The 16794-nt window shown below is 44.7% G+C and overlaps 1 protein-coding gene across 1 annotated transcript in view; it reads left to right on the top strand.

The window, feature by feature from the left end:
* Positions 1 to 599: 599 nt before the first annotated feature.
* The window catches only part of LOC126203277 (uncharacterized), a 31818-nt gene continuing 15623 nt past the window's right edge, over positions 600 to 16794 (top strand). Inside the window, exon 1 of the mRNA XM_049937533.1 lies at positions 600 to 746. Coding sequence (XP_049793490.1) covers positions 699 to 746 — 48 coding nt within the window. The 5' untranslated portion in view covers positions 600 to 698. The remainder of the gene's footprint in view (positions 747 to 16794) is intronic.

The following is a 16794-nucleotide window of genomic DNA, read 5'->3' as shown; positions in this document are numbered from 1 at the left end:
GCTGCGTAGTATGGAGTTTGAGTTTTAAAATGTTAACGTAAATTTTTGTGATTACTTCGTTTCTCTCTTTATCAGAAAGAGCAACCAGTTACTTATCAGTCTTCATAATTATTGTGAGGTTTATCTTATGCTTAATGTTCAATCAGTTGCTATTTTACTCGTACAGAATATCCGATCTGGATTTTCTATGAATTTTTTATCTCGAAATATTCCATATCACCGACGCTTGAAATATTTATTCGTACTGCTCCTCCTGAAGCACCAATCTTGGACGAACTGCTTCTGTAATTCCTGTCTTCGAGAACCAGTATTTAGAGATACCATCGTTATTATTTAGAATATGAGAAAGCGGTGTGTTTAAAGGTTTTACCATTAATTCGTGTATTCCGACTAACCGAAACTGTTTACAAAAATGAATGCCGTAAACGAGAATGAATCCGTGTCTCGTGCCGTTATCAAATGGCGCGTAGTATATAGATAAGACAGTCAAGATTGAGACGTTTAAACCTAAACAGAAAGAGACATATTATCTGAGAAATATATGGTTCTGTTATCAGTTGTGCGGTGGCAGATGATATTGGCTGCCGATCCATGGCGTATCGTACACAGACACATGGCAGGTCGCGTGTTGATACAAGTGGTGCATTGAGCGTCAACATATGTCGCCTGCTTAAGTGACTCGCCAGTCCACAACGGAGATGCCGAGCGTACTCATCGTTCTACTGGGTGCACTGGCCCTCTTTCAGGTTAGTGAGTTTTGTAGGGAAAGCTGTTGTCAGGATACTGCGTGTCTTAATTCTTCTGTACGTGATTTCGTGACTAGGAGATAACTATTGGTATTCGTATGATATTTGTCAGATGGCGTTTGTATTGGCACTTCGTCTGTCTTACTTGCTACCAAATCCAGCTGAAGTTTAAAACTGAAAAGTTAGATCACGACTCGGATATATGCTACCGTCTTAATCCCACAGCCGTTTCTCACAATTACGCCAATGTTCCTGAAAATGTACGCCTTTGTGAATGCTAAAATTCCGTCACGAAATTCAAAATCCTTATACAGACTGAAGGAAAGGCGTATCCAGATAATATTCTGAAAACCTAAAAAATTTCGTAAGAAAAATATTCTGCGTAAGGATGAAAATACAAGCTGAAACCGCACCTTGGCCTTCTTCCCGCCTATTGTCCAACAGAAAGTTGGCGGAATTCGCGATATGAAACCTTTTGGTAGGTAAAGTTCCCCGTCCCGAAAATGTTACACCACGGTTTCATAAACTAAATCTGCTCTATATTAACGATGTATATGCAATGTTCTCATATACTGTCAAGATCCAACTACATTAACGCTTCTGGTAAGCTCACCAACTCAAGTGTTTATCGCTTGACTTTTTTTTTTTTCCTTTTTGTTTTCTTTCTCGCCGGCACTAGTCTAACGCTTTCGTTCGACAAAACTATGTTTCAGGATCAAGTCTGCATTCGCGGCTTTCAGCAAAAAGTGATATAAGGACGTAACTTTGATCGCCTTATGCATTTTGTTCAGCTCCTTACGACTTACGCCCGAATTGTAGTACTGAACTGAGGAAATTTTAAAAACTTTTCCTGCAACTATTCCCACACCTGTTAGAAATTATTCAATGCTGGCAATTAATGTAGTCGAGTCATTTTACTAAAACTGCAGGTCTTGAGTTTAGAGATGATACAAAATTCCTCAGTATCCACGAATAGGTACTATTTTTTTTTTATAATAAAGAAATGCCTCCAATCTGGTGTTAAGAAGTCTCCTGTTGAACCCTAAAGCCACGATATTCTAGTAATTGAGCCAATTTCTTACATGTCACGCGTCCGCTTCCAAACCTAAAACTGATCCTGACAGGTAAAGGAATCGGCCGTTGAAGGTATCACTTATCATTCATCACAAATTGGGGAGTCCATCAAAAGCATTTAAAAAATTATTTTCCTTTGTTGTCATTGATTCCATTACAGTATCGCACCAATGGCTATGGCGGTCTGCATAAAGTAATCGGATTATGTATATTTCACCATACTTATTTACATCATCTGCTTTCTCCTTGATCATTGTCTTATGATATCCGTCTAGCAACATCTTTTTATGTGTTTCCGAGCTTTAACATCTATAGTAGAGTGTATTTAAACTGGAAATTGGGCTACATGTCAGAAACAACTAACTTGAAATATTCTCACACAAACTTCACGGTTATACCATACACTGACAGTGATTACAGTTGTAACTGATATACAGGGTGAGTCACCTAACGTTACCGCTGGATATATTTCGTAAACCACATCAAATACTGACGAACCGATTCCACAGACCGAACGTGAGGAGAGGGGCTAGTGTAATTGTTTAATACAAACCATACACAAATGCACGGAAGTATGTTTTTTAACACAAACCTACGTTTTTTCAAATGGAACCACGTTAGTTTTGTTAGCACATCTGAACATATAAACAAATACGTAATCAGTGCCGTTTGTTGCATTGTAAAATGTTTATTACATCCGGAGATATTGTAACCTAAAGTTGACGCTTGAAACCTCCGACGTTCAGTTGCGTGTTGTAACAAACACGGGCCACGGTCGGCGAGCAGCATCTGCAGGGACATGTTTACGATGACGACCTTGTTTACGAGTGTGGCTGATGTGCACTATTGTGGTTTGGTCTAGCTGTCGCAGTGTCCGCATGTAGCGCATGTAGCGCTTGCTGCTATTGTTATTCTGCATTCGTCTCCGCACGCAGACCAACTGTAGTACACCGTGTTACCAGACGTCTGTGATAGTGTAGTGTTGTAGGAACTGTGACCACGGTGTATTCGAACTCTGAAAAGGCGGAGATGATACTCATCTATGGCGAGTGTCGACGAAATGCAGCCGAAGCCTGCAGGGTGTATGCAGAACGGTACCCGGACAGAGAGCATCCAACGTGCCGCACATTGCAAACGGGTCCGTAACAGGCCCGTCACAGGAGAAGCGGGTGCAGTTGGTGTGTTAGCTGCTGTTGCCATGAACCCACACATGAGTACACGGGACATTGCGAGAGCCGGTAGCCTGAGTCAAAGTAGTGTCATGCGCATACTGCATCGTCACCGCTTTCACCCGTTTCATGTGTCGCTACATCAGCAATTACATGGTGATGACTTTAATCATCGAGTGCAATTCTGTCAATGGGCATTAACAGAGAATGCGTTGCAGTTCTATCTGCTTACCGATGAAGCGGGTTTCACAAACCACGGGGCAGTGAATCTACGGAACATGCATTACTGGTCCGTGGACAATCCTCGCTGGCTCAGACAGGTAGAGCGACAGCGACAGTGGACTGTAAATGTATGGTGCGGAATCATTGGCGACCACCTCATTGGTCCTCACTTCATTGCAGGGGCCCAAACAGCTGCAGCATAAATGGCTCTGAGCACTATGGGACTCAACTGCTGAGGTCATTAGTCCCCTAGAACTTAGAACTAGTTAAACCTAACTAACCTAAGGACATCACAAACATCCATGCCCGAGGCAGGATTCGAACCTGCGACCGTAGCGGTCTTGCGGTTCCAGACTGCAGCGCCTTTAACCGCACGGCCACTTCGGCCGGCAGCTGCAGCATACATCGCGTTTCTACAGAATGATCTGCCAACGTTGCTCGAAAATGTCCCACTGGAAACACGTCGACGTATGTGGTATCAGCATGACGGTGCACCTGCACATTCCGTAATTAACACTAGGCTGACCCTTGACAGGATGTTCGACGGGCGTTTCATAGGACGTGGAGGACGCATAAATTGGCCAGCCAGTTCTCCTGATCTTACACCTCTGGACTTCTTTCTGTGGGGTACGTTAAAGGAGAATGTATATCGTGATGTGCCTACAACCCCAGAGGATATGAAACAACGTATTGTGGCAGCCTGCGGCGACATTACACCAGATGTACTGCGGCGTGTACGACATTCATTACGCTAGAGATTGCAATTGTGTGCAGCTAATGATGGCCACCACATTGAACATCTATTGGCCTGACATGTCGGGACACACTCTATTCCACTCCGTAATTGAAAACGGAAACCACGTGTGTACGTGTACCTCACCCCTCATGGTAATGTACATGTGCGTCAGTGAAAAAGACCAATAAAAAGGTGTTAGCACGTGGACGTAATGTGCTGTTCCAGTCTCTTCTGTACCTAAGGTCCATCACCGTTCCCTTTGGATCCCTACGTAATTCGGTGCTCTCCGATATACACGATCGAACAGCGGAGGAGTGGTACTCAAGCGTCAACTTTAGGTTTCAATATCTCCGGATGTAATTAACATTTTACAATGCAACAAACGGCACTGATTACGTATTTGTTTATATGTTCAGATGTGCTAACAAAACTAACGGGGTGACATTTAAAAAAACCTAGGTTTGTGTTAAAAAACATCCGTGCATTTTTTTATGGTTTGTATTAACCAATTACACTAGCCCCTCTCCTCTCGTTCGGTCTGTGGAATCGATTCGTCAGTATTTGATGTGGTTTACGAAATATACCCAGCGGTAATGTTAGGTGACTCACCTTGTATATGAAGAACACTATACTGGCCCTACGCTTATAGCAAATGAGACTGTACATATTTTTTACGATATGTCACTTTTTCCACTCAATCAGTGATCACTTTTATAGGCAATAAGCGATTTCGGTGTAGTCCGGTATAAGAAACTGGCTGCTGATTGGAAGATTTCTTAAGAGTCTGAACATAATTTTAATGCATAACATTGAGGTTTATGCGTCAACATATATGGATGTATGCCAAAACCTTGTAATGTTTCCTACGAACTAAATATCCGAAATTTTCTCAATATTCCCATTCAATGTTCTTCCTAGGATATTCCAATTTCAGCTGCCTGTTTATGCAATAATCTCGTAGGCTGTTGTAGAAATACCTGAGACAGTCCATATATTTCAGTGTTTTGAACAGGACTGTTCACCGTAAATTACCAAACGCTCCAGCTATGTAGTTATTCCCTCAGCATAACCTATTTTAATTCGACTACGTTCTACTATCGTTATTTTGCTCTTGTTGAAATCCACCTTATATCCTCCTTTCAACTGCTGTCCCAAGTCTTTTGCTGTCACTGGCAGAACTGCAGTGCCACACGAAACCCTCAAAGTTGTTATTTCGTCTCCCTGAATAATTCATCCCCCAATATTTCTTAGGTTTCCTTTACTGCTTAACATTTCACAAACGAGATTGCAACTATCTGCTGGAACATCAGAAAAAATGAGCCTGACGACTAAAACTGTTTTACAGAGAATGATCGGATTGTAGTTTGTAATGATCCCGATAGGAGAGAAAAGAAGTATGGAAGTATGCGATACTGAGGATAAATTAATATTTTTCAGAAAATTAAACTCCAATTAGTTAAATTTCGTATGGGTGCAATTATGGTGCAATGTTTTTCAATGTCATTTATATATAATATTTCGATCCAAAAGATATTGCAAAAGCAAGGTACATTTATTTAAACTGTTTTACACGAATATTTCATTACGAACTCTTATATTTTGCTCACATAGGGTTATTCATAGTGTCAACATACACTCCTGGAAATGGAAAAAAGAACACATTGACACCGGTGTGTCAGACCCACCATACTTGCTCCAGACACTGCGAGAGGGCTGTACAAGCAATGATCACACGCACGGCACAGCGGACACACCAGGAACCGCGGTGTTGGCCGTCGAATGGCGCTAGCTGCGCAGCATTTGTGCACCGCCGCCGTCAGTGTCAGCCAGTTTGCCGTGGCATACGGAGCTCCATCGCAGTCTTAACACTGGTAGCATGCCGCGACAGCGTGGACGTGAACCGTATGTGCAGTTGACGGACTTTGAGCGAGGGCGTATAGTGGGCATGCGGGAGGCCGGGTGGACGTACCGCCGAATTGCTCAACACGTGGGGCGTGAGGTCTCCACAGTACATCGATGTTGTCGCCAGTGGTCGGCGGAAGGTGCACGTGCCCGTCGACCTGGGACCGGACCGCAGCGACGCACGGATGCACGCCAAGACCGTAGGATCCTACGCAGTGCCGTAGGGGACCGCACCGCCACTTCCCAGCAAATTAGGGACACTGTTGCTCCTGGGGTATCGGCGAGGACCATTCGCAACCGTCTCCATGAAGCTGGGCTACGGTCCCGCACACCGTTAGGCCGTCTTCCGCTCACGCCCCAACATCGTGCAGCCCGCCTCCAGTGGTGTCGCGACAGGCGTGAATGGAGGGACGAATGGAGACGTGTCGTCTTCAGCGATGAGAGTCGCTTCTGCCTTGGTGCCAATGATGGTCGTATGCGTGTTTGGCGCCGTGCAGGTGAGCGCCACAATCAGGACTGCATACGACCGAGGCACACAGGGCCAACACCCGGCATCATGGTGTGGGGAGCGATCTCCTACACTGGCCATACACCACTGGTGATCGTCGAGGGGACACTGAATAGTGCACGGTACATCCAAACCGTCATCGAACCCATCGTTCTACCATTCCTAGACCGGCAAGGGAACTTGCTGTTCCAACAGGACAATGCACGTCCGCATGTATCCCGTGCCACCCAACGTGCTCTAGAAGGTGTAAGTCAACTACCCTGGCCAGCAAGATCTCCGGATCTGTCCCCCATTGAGCATGTTTGGGACTGGATGAAGCGTCGTCTCACGCGGTCTGCGCGTCCAACACGAACGCTGGTCCAGCTGAGGCGCCAGGTGGAAATGACATGGCAAGCCGTTCCACAGGACTACATCCAGCATCTCTACGATCGTGTCCATGGGAGAATAGCAGCCTGCATTGCTACGAAAGGTGGATATACACTGTACTAGTGCCGACATTGTGCATGCTCTGTTGCCTGTGTCTATGTGCCTGTGGTTCTGTCAGTGTGATCATGTGATGTATCTGACCCCAGGAATCTGTCAATAAAGTTTCCCCTTCCTGGGACAATGAATTCACGGTGTTCTTATTTCAATTTCCAGGAGTGTATGTGACTACGAAATTGCTCGTAATAAAATTTGGCCAGGAAAATCTGATTATCCTCTACACTATGAAAAACAAATAAGTTTAATAATACTTTTGTACTGTATACTCACGTAATTTACAGATTTTCACATTTTAACCCCAATATTATGCAAATAAGAAAGGTCAAATTTAACACTTTGTAATCCAGGTATTTCGCTTGGTTGACACTTGTGATTATTTGTAAAATGCACCATTTATGTTTTTAATCTAAACACCTGAGCACCAGAATCATTCGTAACTATTTGATGTAAATAATCCATTTAAAACAATTTAATTGACTCTAAAAAAAGAGATAATTTATTGATCTCTTTCGAAGGTTATAAATACGAGCACTGTCTAAGACCAGCAGGCAGTTGGCTCAGTGTAGTTGTGAAAGTCACGTCGGTCAGTGGTTTTAGTGCCGGCTAATTCCGTTGTACGTAAACGCGTGGTTCGCAGAACCAAAGAGGTTGATGCACAAGATGTAACTGTTTTGTCAGAGACACCATGTAAATTTTAGGTGTGTTTTTTAAAGAAGAATAAAAACGTGTGATGACTTTTATAATACTACTAGATGTCTCCAGCCTTACCTTTTTTAAAAATCTGGACCTCTTATATAATACCCTAGACAACAAAAGTGAAGAGCCAAAAACTTTATCTTTGAAACAGTATTATTCAGCGTTGTGACGACCACCCTGCGAACATCTTTGAAATGTTTTGATGAGAAGTTATATTCTCCTAAAGCATGTGACATTTTATTTACTAACATAAAACTGAATTTTCATCGTATTAAGGCAGGGGGCCGCTATAAGTTCCTCCTTCGAATAGTCTCACGAACGACAAAATGGCAGATATTGAAATAAGTGACATAGTGACAAAAAATAAGTTGAAATCGCTCAAGAGACGCAAGTAGACTGACCTGATCGGAGAACCAATTCGATTCTACAAAGCAGCAGTAGATCTCTAGAGCAGTAAAGCGTTCCTCGTTCCTAATGACTGAAAAAAGCACAGCTAATTTCCTTTTTCAGGAGAGGTCGTCGAACAAAGGCACAAAACTATACGCCTATATCTCTACGTCGGTCAGTTGTATTTTTGGAACATGTTCGCGTTATTACGATGTTCTTGCATGTGTTCCGAAAGGAACGGTCGTTGGAAATCCAATTCATAAGACAAACAAAGCTGCGGAAACTGAGCTCGCTCTTTCCTCACACGATATACTGCGAACTATGGATGAAGGACAACAGGCACATTCCATCCTTCTAGACTTCCGGGAAGCATTTGACACGGTGCTCCACTGCGGGCTGTTAACGAAGGTTACTAGTACAGGGTGTTTCAAAAATGACCGGTATATTTGAAACGGCAATAAAAACTAAACGAGCAGCGATAGAAATACACCGTTTGTTGCAATATGCTTGGGACAACAGTACATTTTCAGGCAGACAAATTTTTAAAATTACAGTAGTTACAATTTTCAACAACAGATGGTGCTGCGGTCTGGGACACTCTATAGTACGATATTTTCCACATATCCACCATGCGTAGCAATAATATGGCGTAGTCTCTGAATGAAATTACCCGAAACCTTTGACAACGTGTCTGGCGGAATGGCTTCACATGCAGATGAGATGTACTGCTTCAGCTGTTCAATTGTTTCTGGATTCTGGCGGTACACCTGGTCTTTCAAGTGTCCCCACAGAAAGAAGTCACAGGGGTTCATGTCTGGCGAATAGGGAGGCCAATCCACGCCGCCTCCTGTATGTTTCGGATACCCCAAAGCAATCACACGATCATCGAAATATTCATTCAGGAAATTAAAGACGTCGGCCGTGCGATGTGGCCGGGCACCATCTTGCATAAACCACGAGGTGTTCGCAGTGTCGTCTAAGGCAGTTTGTACCGCCACAAATTCACGAAGAATGTCCAGATAGCGTGATGCAGTAATCGTTTCGGATCTGAAAAATGGGCCAATGATTCCTTTGGAAGAAATGGCGGCCCAGACCAGTACTTTTTGAGGATGCAGGGACGATGGGACTGCAACATGGGGCTTTTCGGTTCCCCATATGCGCCAGTTCTGTTTATTGACGAAGCCGTCCAGGTAAAAATAAGCTTCGTCAGTAAACCAAATGCTGCCCACATGCATATCGCCGTCATCAATCCTGTGCACTATATCGTTAGCGAATGTCTCTCGTGCGGCAATGGTAGGGGCGCTGAGGGGTTGCCGCGTTTGAATTTTGTATGGATAGAGGTGTAAACTCTGGCGCATGAGACGATACGTGGACGTTGGCGTCATTTGGACCGCAGCTGCAACACGGCGAACGGAAACCCGAGGCCGCTGTTGGATCACCTGCTGCACTAGCTGCGCGTTGCCCTCTGTGGTTGCCGTACGCGGTCACCCTACCTTTCCAGCACGTTCATCCGTCACGTTCCCAGTCCGTTGAAATTTTTCAAACAGATCCTTTATTGTATCGCTTTTCGGTCCTTTGGTTACATTAAACCTCCGTTGAAAACTTCGTCTTGTTGCAACAACACTGTGTTCTAGGCGGTGGAATTCCTACACCAGAAAAATCCTCTGTTCTAAGGAATAAACCATGTTGTCTACAGCACACTTGCACGTTGTGAACAGCACACGCTTACAGCAGAAAGACGACGTACAGAATGGCGCACCCACAGACTGCGTTGTCTTCTATATCTTTCACATCACTTGCAGCGCCATCTGTTGTTGAAAATTGTAACTACTGTAATTTCGAAAGTTTGTCTGCCTGAAAATGTACTGTTGTCCCAAGCATATTGCAACAAACGGTGTATTTCTATCGCTGCTCGTTTAGTTTTTATTGCCGTTTCAAATATACCGGTTATTTTTGAAACACCCTGTACATGGAACAAGCTTACAGACACGTGAGTGGCTCACAGACTTCTTAAATAACAGAACCCAGTATGCTGCCGTCGACGGCGAGTGTTTACTGGAGACAAGGGTATCGTCAGGAGTGCCCCAGGGATCCGTACCAGCAATTCAGAGGCGGGCTGCTAGATTTGTGGTTTGAACAACACATAAGTGTTGCGGAGATGCTTCGGGAACCCAAATGGGAATCTTTGGAGAGAAGGCGACGTACTTTTAGAGAAACAGTGTTGAAAAAATTTAGAGAACCGGCATTTGAAACTGGTTGCCGAACGATTCTACTGCCACCAACACATAATGCACCTAAGGACAACGAAGATAGCGACGCGGTCTGAGGCTACGTGTTACGTTCCGTACATTCTCGCAGGCATATGTTCAATCAGGTACTGGAAGGTTTCTTGGGGAATGGCAGCCCATTCTTCAAGTAGTGCTGCACTGAGGAGAAGTACCGATGACGGTCGGGGAGGCCTGGCACGAATTCGGCGTTCCAAAACATCCCAAAGGTGTTCTATAGGATTCAGGTCAGGAATCTGTGTAGGCCAGTCCGTTACAGGGATATTATGGTCGTGTAAGCACTCTGCCACAGGCCGTGCATTACGAACAGGTACACGATCATGTTGAAAGATGCAGTCGGCACCCTCGAATTGGCCTTTAACAGTGGGAATCAAGAATGTGCTTAAAACAGCAACGTAGGCCTAAGTTGTGATAGTGCCATGCAAAACAACAAGAGGTGCAAGCCCCCTCCTTGAAAAGCATGACCACACCATAACACCACCGCTTCCGTATTTTACTGTTGGCACTACACACGCTGGCAGACGACGTTCACCGGGCATTCGCCATACCCACACCCTGCCATCGGATCGTCACATTGTGTACCGTGATTCGTCACTCCACACAACGTTTTTCCACTGTTCAATCGTCCAACGTTTACGCTCCTTACACCAAGCGAGGCGTCGTTTGGCATTTACGGGCGTGATGTGTGGCTAATGAGCAGCCGCTCGACCATGAAATCCAAGTTTTATCACCTCCCTCCTAACTGTCATAGTACTTACAGTGGATCCTAATGAAGTTTGAAGTTCCTGTGTGATTGTCTGGATAGATGCCTGTGTGTTACACATTACGACCATCTTCTATTGTCGGCGGTCTCTGTCAGCCAACAGGCGAGGCCGACCTGTACGCTTTTGTGCTGTACGTGTACGTGTACGTTTCCACTTCACTATCACATCGGAAACAGTGGACCTAGGGTTGTTTAAGAGTCTGGAAATCTCGCGTACAGACAGTGACACCTGATCACCTGCCCATGTTCTAAGTCCGTGAGTTCCGCGGAGCTGCTCTCTCACGACGTCTAATGGCTAATTATGTCGCTGACATGGAGTACCTGGCAGTAGGTGGCACCACAATCCATCTAACATGAAAAACGTATGTTTTTGGGTGTGTCCGGATACTTTTGGTCACATAGTGTATATTGTGATTTTGTCATTTGGAGACAGTGAGTGGAGCTGTGGATGCTAGAAAATGGAGTGCAAAGTGGAGAAATCGAAACATTTCCGACGTTTTCTTCTGTTTGAGTTCAATATAGGGGTGACAGCAGCGGAGGCAGCCAGGCACATCTGCGGCGTGTATAAGACAGAGCATGGCAAGAAAATTGTTTTCTCGTTTTAAGGAGGCTCGATTTGACATTAATGACTCTCCACTTTCATGAAGATTTCCGGGGTTTGATAGATGAAGATGTCGTGTGACTAGGGCCTCCCATCGGGTCGACCGTTCGCTAGGTGCAAGTCTTTCGATTTGACGCCACTGCGGTGACTTGCGCGTCGATGGGAATGAAATGATGATGATTAGGACAACGCAACACCCAGTCCCTGAGAGGAGAAAATCTCCGACACAGCCGGGAATCGAATCCGGGCCATTAGGATTGACATTCTGTCGCGCTGACCACTCAGTTACCGGGGGCGGACTCGGGGTTTGATGAAGATCATTTAAACGCATTAATCCATAATGATGCAAGTCAGTGTAGTCGAGAACTGGTAACAGTGATCAGCTGCGATCATTCCACCATCGTGCGACACTTGTATGCAGTGGGGAAGGTCCATGAATCGGGTGTATGGGTACCGCATGCTCTAAGCCAAAATCACAAAAATCAGTGGATGGTCGTTTGTGCATCTCTACTTTCTCGTTGTCAAGTGGCTCTGTAGCGTTACTGCTGACGAGAAATGATGTTGCCGTGCCAACATAAGGAAAAGGAAGGAATAGTTGAGCCCAGACAAAACAGTAACCCCAAGTACAAAGACTAGTGGGCATACACAAATGGTAATGTCATGTATATGGTGAAAAAGCGACGGTGTGGTGTACAGCAAGGTTACTCTGGTCTTGCAGTCTGATTTGAAAGACTACTGGCGACTACACTGGACTCGCATTCGGGAGAACGACGGTTCAATCCCGCGTCCGGCCATCTTGATGTAGGTTTTCCGCGATTTCCCTAAATCCCTCCAGACAAATGCCGGAATGGTTCCTTCGAAAGGGCACGGCCGACTTTCTTCCCCGTCCTTCCCTAATCCGCTGAGACCGATGACCTCGCTGTCTGGCCTCCTCCCCCAAACAACCCAACCCCCTACTGGCGACTGCAAGTTCACGTCCTAACAGCAATCGCCTTAACTTGCAAGCTTCCACTTGTCTACCTGGCCATGCGTCTGCTAAATTAGACCTGCTCTTTGGCATTGGTTGCTGTTTCTAGGCAGCATTGGAGGTTATCACTTTTATCAGAATCTTAAATAAAAATTGAATGCTGAGGAGAATTAATAAAAAGGTGACCCTGTCATTATTGTACCCAATTAGTGATGTATTATTAAAGTTTATCATCATGGTTTAAAATTTCTATTAACATGGCAAGAGTTTATTAATCATAAGGTAGGAAAAACAACACAAGTTAAGGGGATGACAAATAAATCGTGAACTGTTGCCAGCGCAAATAGAAGTATTAAATAATTAGTACTACACTGGGTGGTGTTTGGTTGGCAAAGACTAAGGTTTATTTATGTTATCATTTCACACATTTATCACAGAGATCATTGTCTTGATGGGCCCAATGTTACATAGTGTCTGGCCAGAGGCCTTGATTAAACTAAGCGAAGTGTTTTTGTGTCCCAACATAGATGATTTCACAGCCGCCGTAAATGTCGCGTTCCATCCTAAAATTCTTCCGAAGGCCTGAGGTTCCCAAAAAACTGGGCACGCATAGGGACGATGCTGTCTACATTGTTTATCATGCACGTTTCACTTCTGTACAACGCCGCTCTCCATGAAAATAACTTCAGAAAATACTTTCTAACATTTAAATTTATAAATTCGATGCTAAGAAATTTCTCTTTTACAAAAGCTCTTTCCTTGCTACCGTGGGTTTGCATTTGATAGCCACTACTACGACCATGATCTGTCATTTCGCTGCCCAAATAGCTAAGATCTCGACCACTTTTACTGTCTCATTTGCTAATCTAACTTCCTCAGCGTTCCCTAATTTAACCTGACTACATTTCATTATCCTTGTTTTAGTTCCGTTGAGCATCTTTTAACCTGCATCCGTTAAATTCAACTGTTCTTCCAAGTATTTTAGTGCCTCTGACAGAATTACGTCGCCAGCAAACATCAAAGGGTTTTTTTTTTTTCTCCTTGAACTTTAATTTCTGCACCAAATTTTCTCTGGTTCTCTTTTCATTGTACACACTGAATTAATTTAAGGACAGGTTTCAACCCTGTCTCTCTCCCTTCTCAATCCCCGGTATTCTTTCATATACATGAAATATATTCGCAGTTGTGAATGACAATCATCAGCGGTATAATGAAATGACGACTCGAACCCGACTTTCTGCTTGTTATCAGCGGTCGCATTACCATTAGGCTATCCGAGCATGCTCCGTTGCCAAATCATCCGAGGGCTCCGTCTTTAACATGTGACTCAAGGACGACATGAAAACTCGCAGATTTTATGGACGCCTGCTCTATACACAATGGGCGCTTGCGACACTATCGAAACGCCTCTGCCAGACGACCTGGTTTCTGTCCTGCGCCCCTGTCTCTGATGTGGCCAGAAACGCCTATCAGGTAGATCCGGGGTAGGCTGCTTTTCGCCTCTTTGGCCAAAAGCATGGCGTACACACTGGTGCGCGAAATTCTTGGGACCAGCATTCTTTCCCCGGTAAGTGCTTTGAGATGTTCCTCTCCCTAGCAGCTTCCAATCTCCGAATGCCCACGGCAATATTTACTATTAAATAACCAAACCCCCTGCTTGTCCGCAACTCCAGAAAGCACTATTCGAAGGAGAGCTTCCATAAAGATCCCACATACTTTAACACTGTACATTCACCCATCAACACCTCCTCACGTTGATCCTGTCGTCCCACAGAAAATGATGTCTGAGGTGTGATAACAACATTAAAGAATATCCTTGAATATGAAAATTAGTGAGAGTGACTTGTCCTCTCTTAGTACTACAAATTGTTCCCCGAGGTGTAACCACCACTGTTGACATTTATTGTCAACAACCTATATATTTTTCAGACACAAACCAAGACCGACGACTTGGTAGACTGCGTGAAGTGTTGCTAAGCCTCCCCAATGTCCGCCCACATTCTGCTTGACTGACAAACAACACTACACAGGAGTTGGGTTGCGAAATCATTCTGCACTCACCTGATCTTGCGCCCTCAGATTTTCACCTTCTTTGCTCTCTTTCGAAAAACTTTCAAGGAACTTCCTTTCCAGATGAAAATGCTCTCCGAACAGGCTCGACGAGCTTTTTGCCTCAGAACCACGTGATTTCTACAGTTATCCCATCGATGGTAGACTCATGTAAATAATGAAGGAGAATATGTAAGAGGCGTTCAAAAAGAAACTAACCGGAGGCATAATAACAGAAACCAGTACCTGTATGTTAGAAGTATTGACCCTGGCTGTTGAGACATTTGTTCCACTGTGACACAAGACCGTGAATGATTGTCTCATAAAATTCCTGGTGCTGTGATTTTAACCAGTTCCGCAAGTACAGTTGGACGCCGTCGTCCGAGGTGAATCGATTGCCCCTCAGAGCCTTTTTTCTGGGGACCAAAAATAGCGTAATGACAGGGAGAGTGTTCCGGACTGCGACTGGCAGCATAACCTTTCCTGCACTCTTGTGGATGGCCTTGGCTTTTTTTGGTGGTGGTGACCCTGCATGCTTCCACTGAAGACTTTGTCGTTTTGATTCTGGTTCTAAGTGATGACACTGTGATTCATCTCCAGCCACCACTCGTGCCAGGAACGCATTCCCTTCCCGAGCATAGTACTGCAGACGAGCAAGACAGTGGGCCATTAGACATGCTTATTTGTGTGGTTGAAGACTGTCGGGCACTCATTGGGACACACTTTGCGCATGTACAGTCGTACCTTCATGATGCTGTGAACACTTCCGCCGCTCAATCTGATCACGGCCACCATGGCTTTCACTGTCACTCGGCGGTCCTGGGTAATGAGTGCATCCACCAGCTGGACGATGTGGTCGGTAAATGCACTGTGGTGCTCCATACCGTGCATCATTGGCTAACGACACCCGTCCTTCCCTGAAGCGCTTGTGCCACGCCTTAGACTGATGACCTCAGATGTTAAGTCCCATAGTGCTCAGAGCCATTTGAGCCACGCCTTGACCCTTCAAAGGAACATGCAGTGTTCGCCATATACTTGAGATATTCGCCGATGAATGTCCGTTCCTCCTACTCCTTTCGTTGTGAGAAAACAAACAACCGCTCTTTGCTCTTCTTTTGACGCCTCTATGTCATTGTTTGCAATGCGACTGGCAGCGTTGGACGATTGATGCATGCTGGTGCTAGCTCTGTATAGTCACGTGACGTGCACTCGTGCCCTTTAGCGATGGGCTGTGAACCTCCGCGCTCTAGGGCCCTATTCTGTATCGTTCATATCGATCGGTGTAGTTGGTTTGTTTCGGTAGTGACGTCATTTTCGATTCTTTAGCGAAATATCCTATTCAGTAAGCTTCTGAGACCTGTTACCGAATGGCCCTCCCACCGATTTTACCACAATTGTACCGAGAGGTTTTGGATTTCGGTGTGGCCCTGTCGGTCGGTGAGCTGTGGTTTATGTACACCTATAATTTGTTATTTTAAACATATTTAGCGGTTTTAGCTTTGGATCTAGTGATTGTGTTACTAAAGAATCACCAGAGGACGCATCTGGTTGGAAAGTGAGTTCATAATAGACTATTTTCCTTTGTTATAAATATGGTTAGGTTAGGTTGTTACTGTGAATGATTACATCCCAAAAGAAAACGTTTTCGGTCAATATTCTCTCAAAATACGTGTTATTTTAATGCAAATAAGAGTTTAAAGATCATTAAATAGCAAGACATCGGCTCTGCTTACGTATATTACATGAGTGTGAACTGACGTTACTAGTGACTTTGTGTACTTTTTCCCACAAATGGTTTAGTTAGTAATTATGGAAACGTGTTTACAACTTTCAAGTAACAGAGGAAAGCAATTATGTAAAGCCTGATATTAGAAACCTTCCAAACTATTACCCATTTCTGACTTACGCAGCATCGTTTGGCAATGAAGTCAGCCTACGTTCCTCTGCAATAGTACAAGAATTGAGCCGCGCGTGGCTGTTGTTTAGCATAGCGAAGTGGTGCCGGCACGGTAACTCAGTGTGTTCTGTCAGAGGGTAACTGAGTTAATCGATCAACAACGAACTTAAACGGATGTCTTACGACGTCCGCCCCGAGCAGATGAAGCGAACAAAAATGAGATTAATTAAAAAAAGAAAAAGAAGTGGTTAGCGCGCGGGATTGCTACACGTAAGAACACAGGTTCGCGCACGGATGGGTTCAAAATTT

The sequence above is a fragment of the Schistocerca nitens genome, chromosome 9 (assembly GCF_023898315.1).
Source record: "Schistocerca nitens isolate TAMUIC-IGC-003100 chromosome 9, iqSchNite1.1, whole genome shotgun sequence".
NCBI lineage: Eukaryota > Metazoa > Arthropoda > Insecta > Orthoptera > Acrididae > Schistocerca > Schistocerca nitens.
Note: the sequence above shows the minus strand (reverse complement) of the source record. Positions and strands in the feature narration are given on the sequence as shown.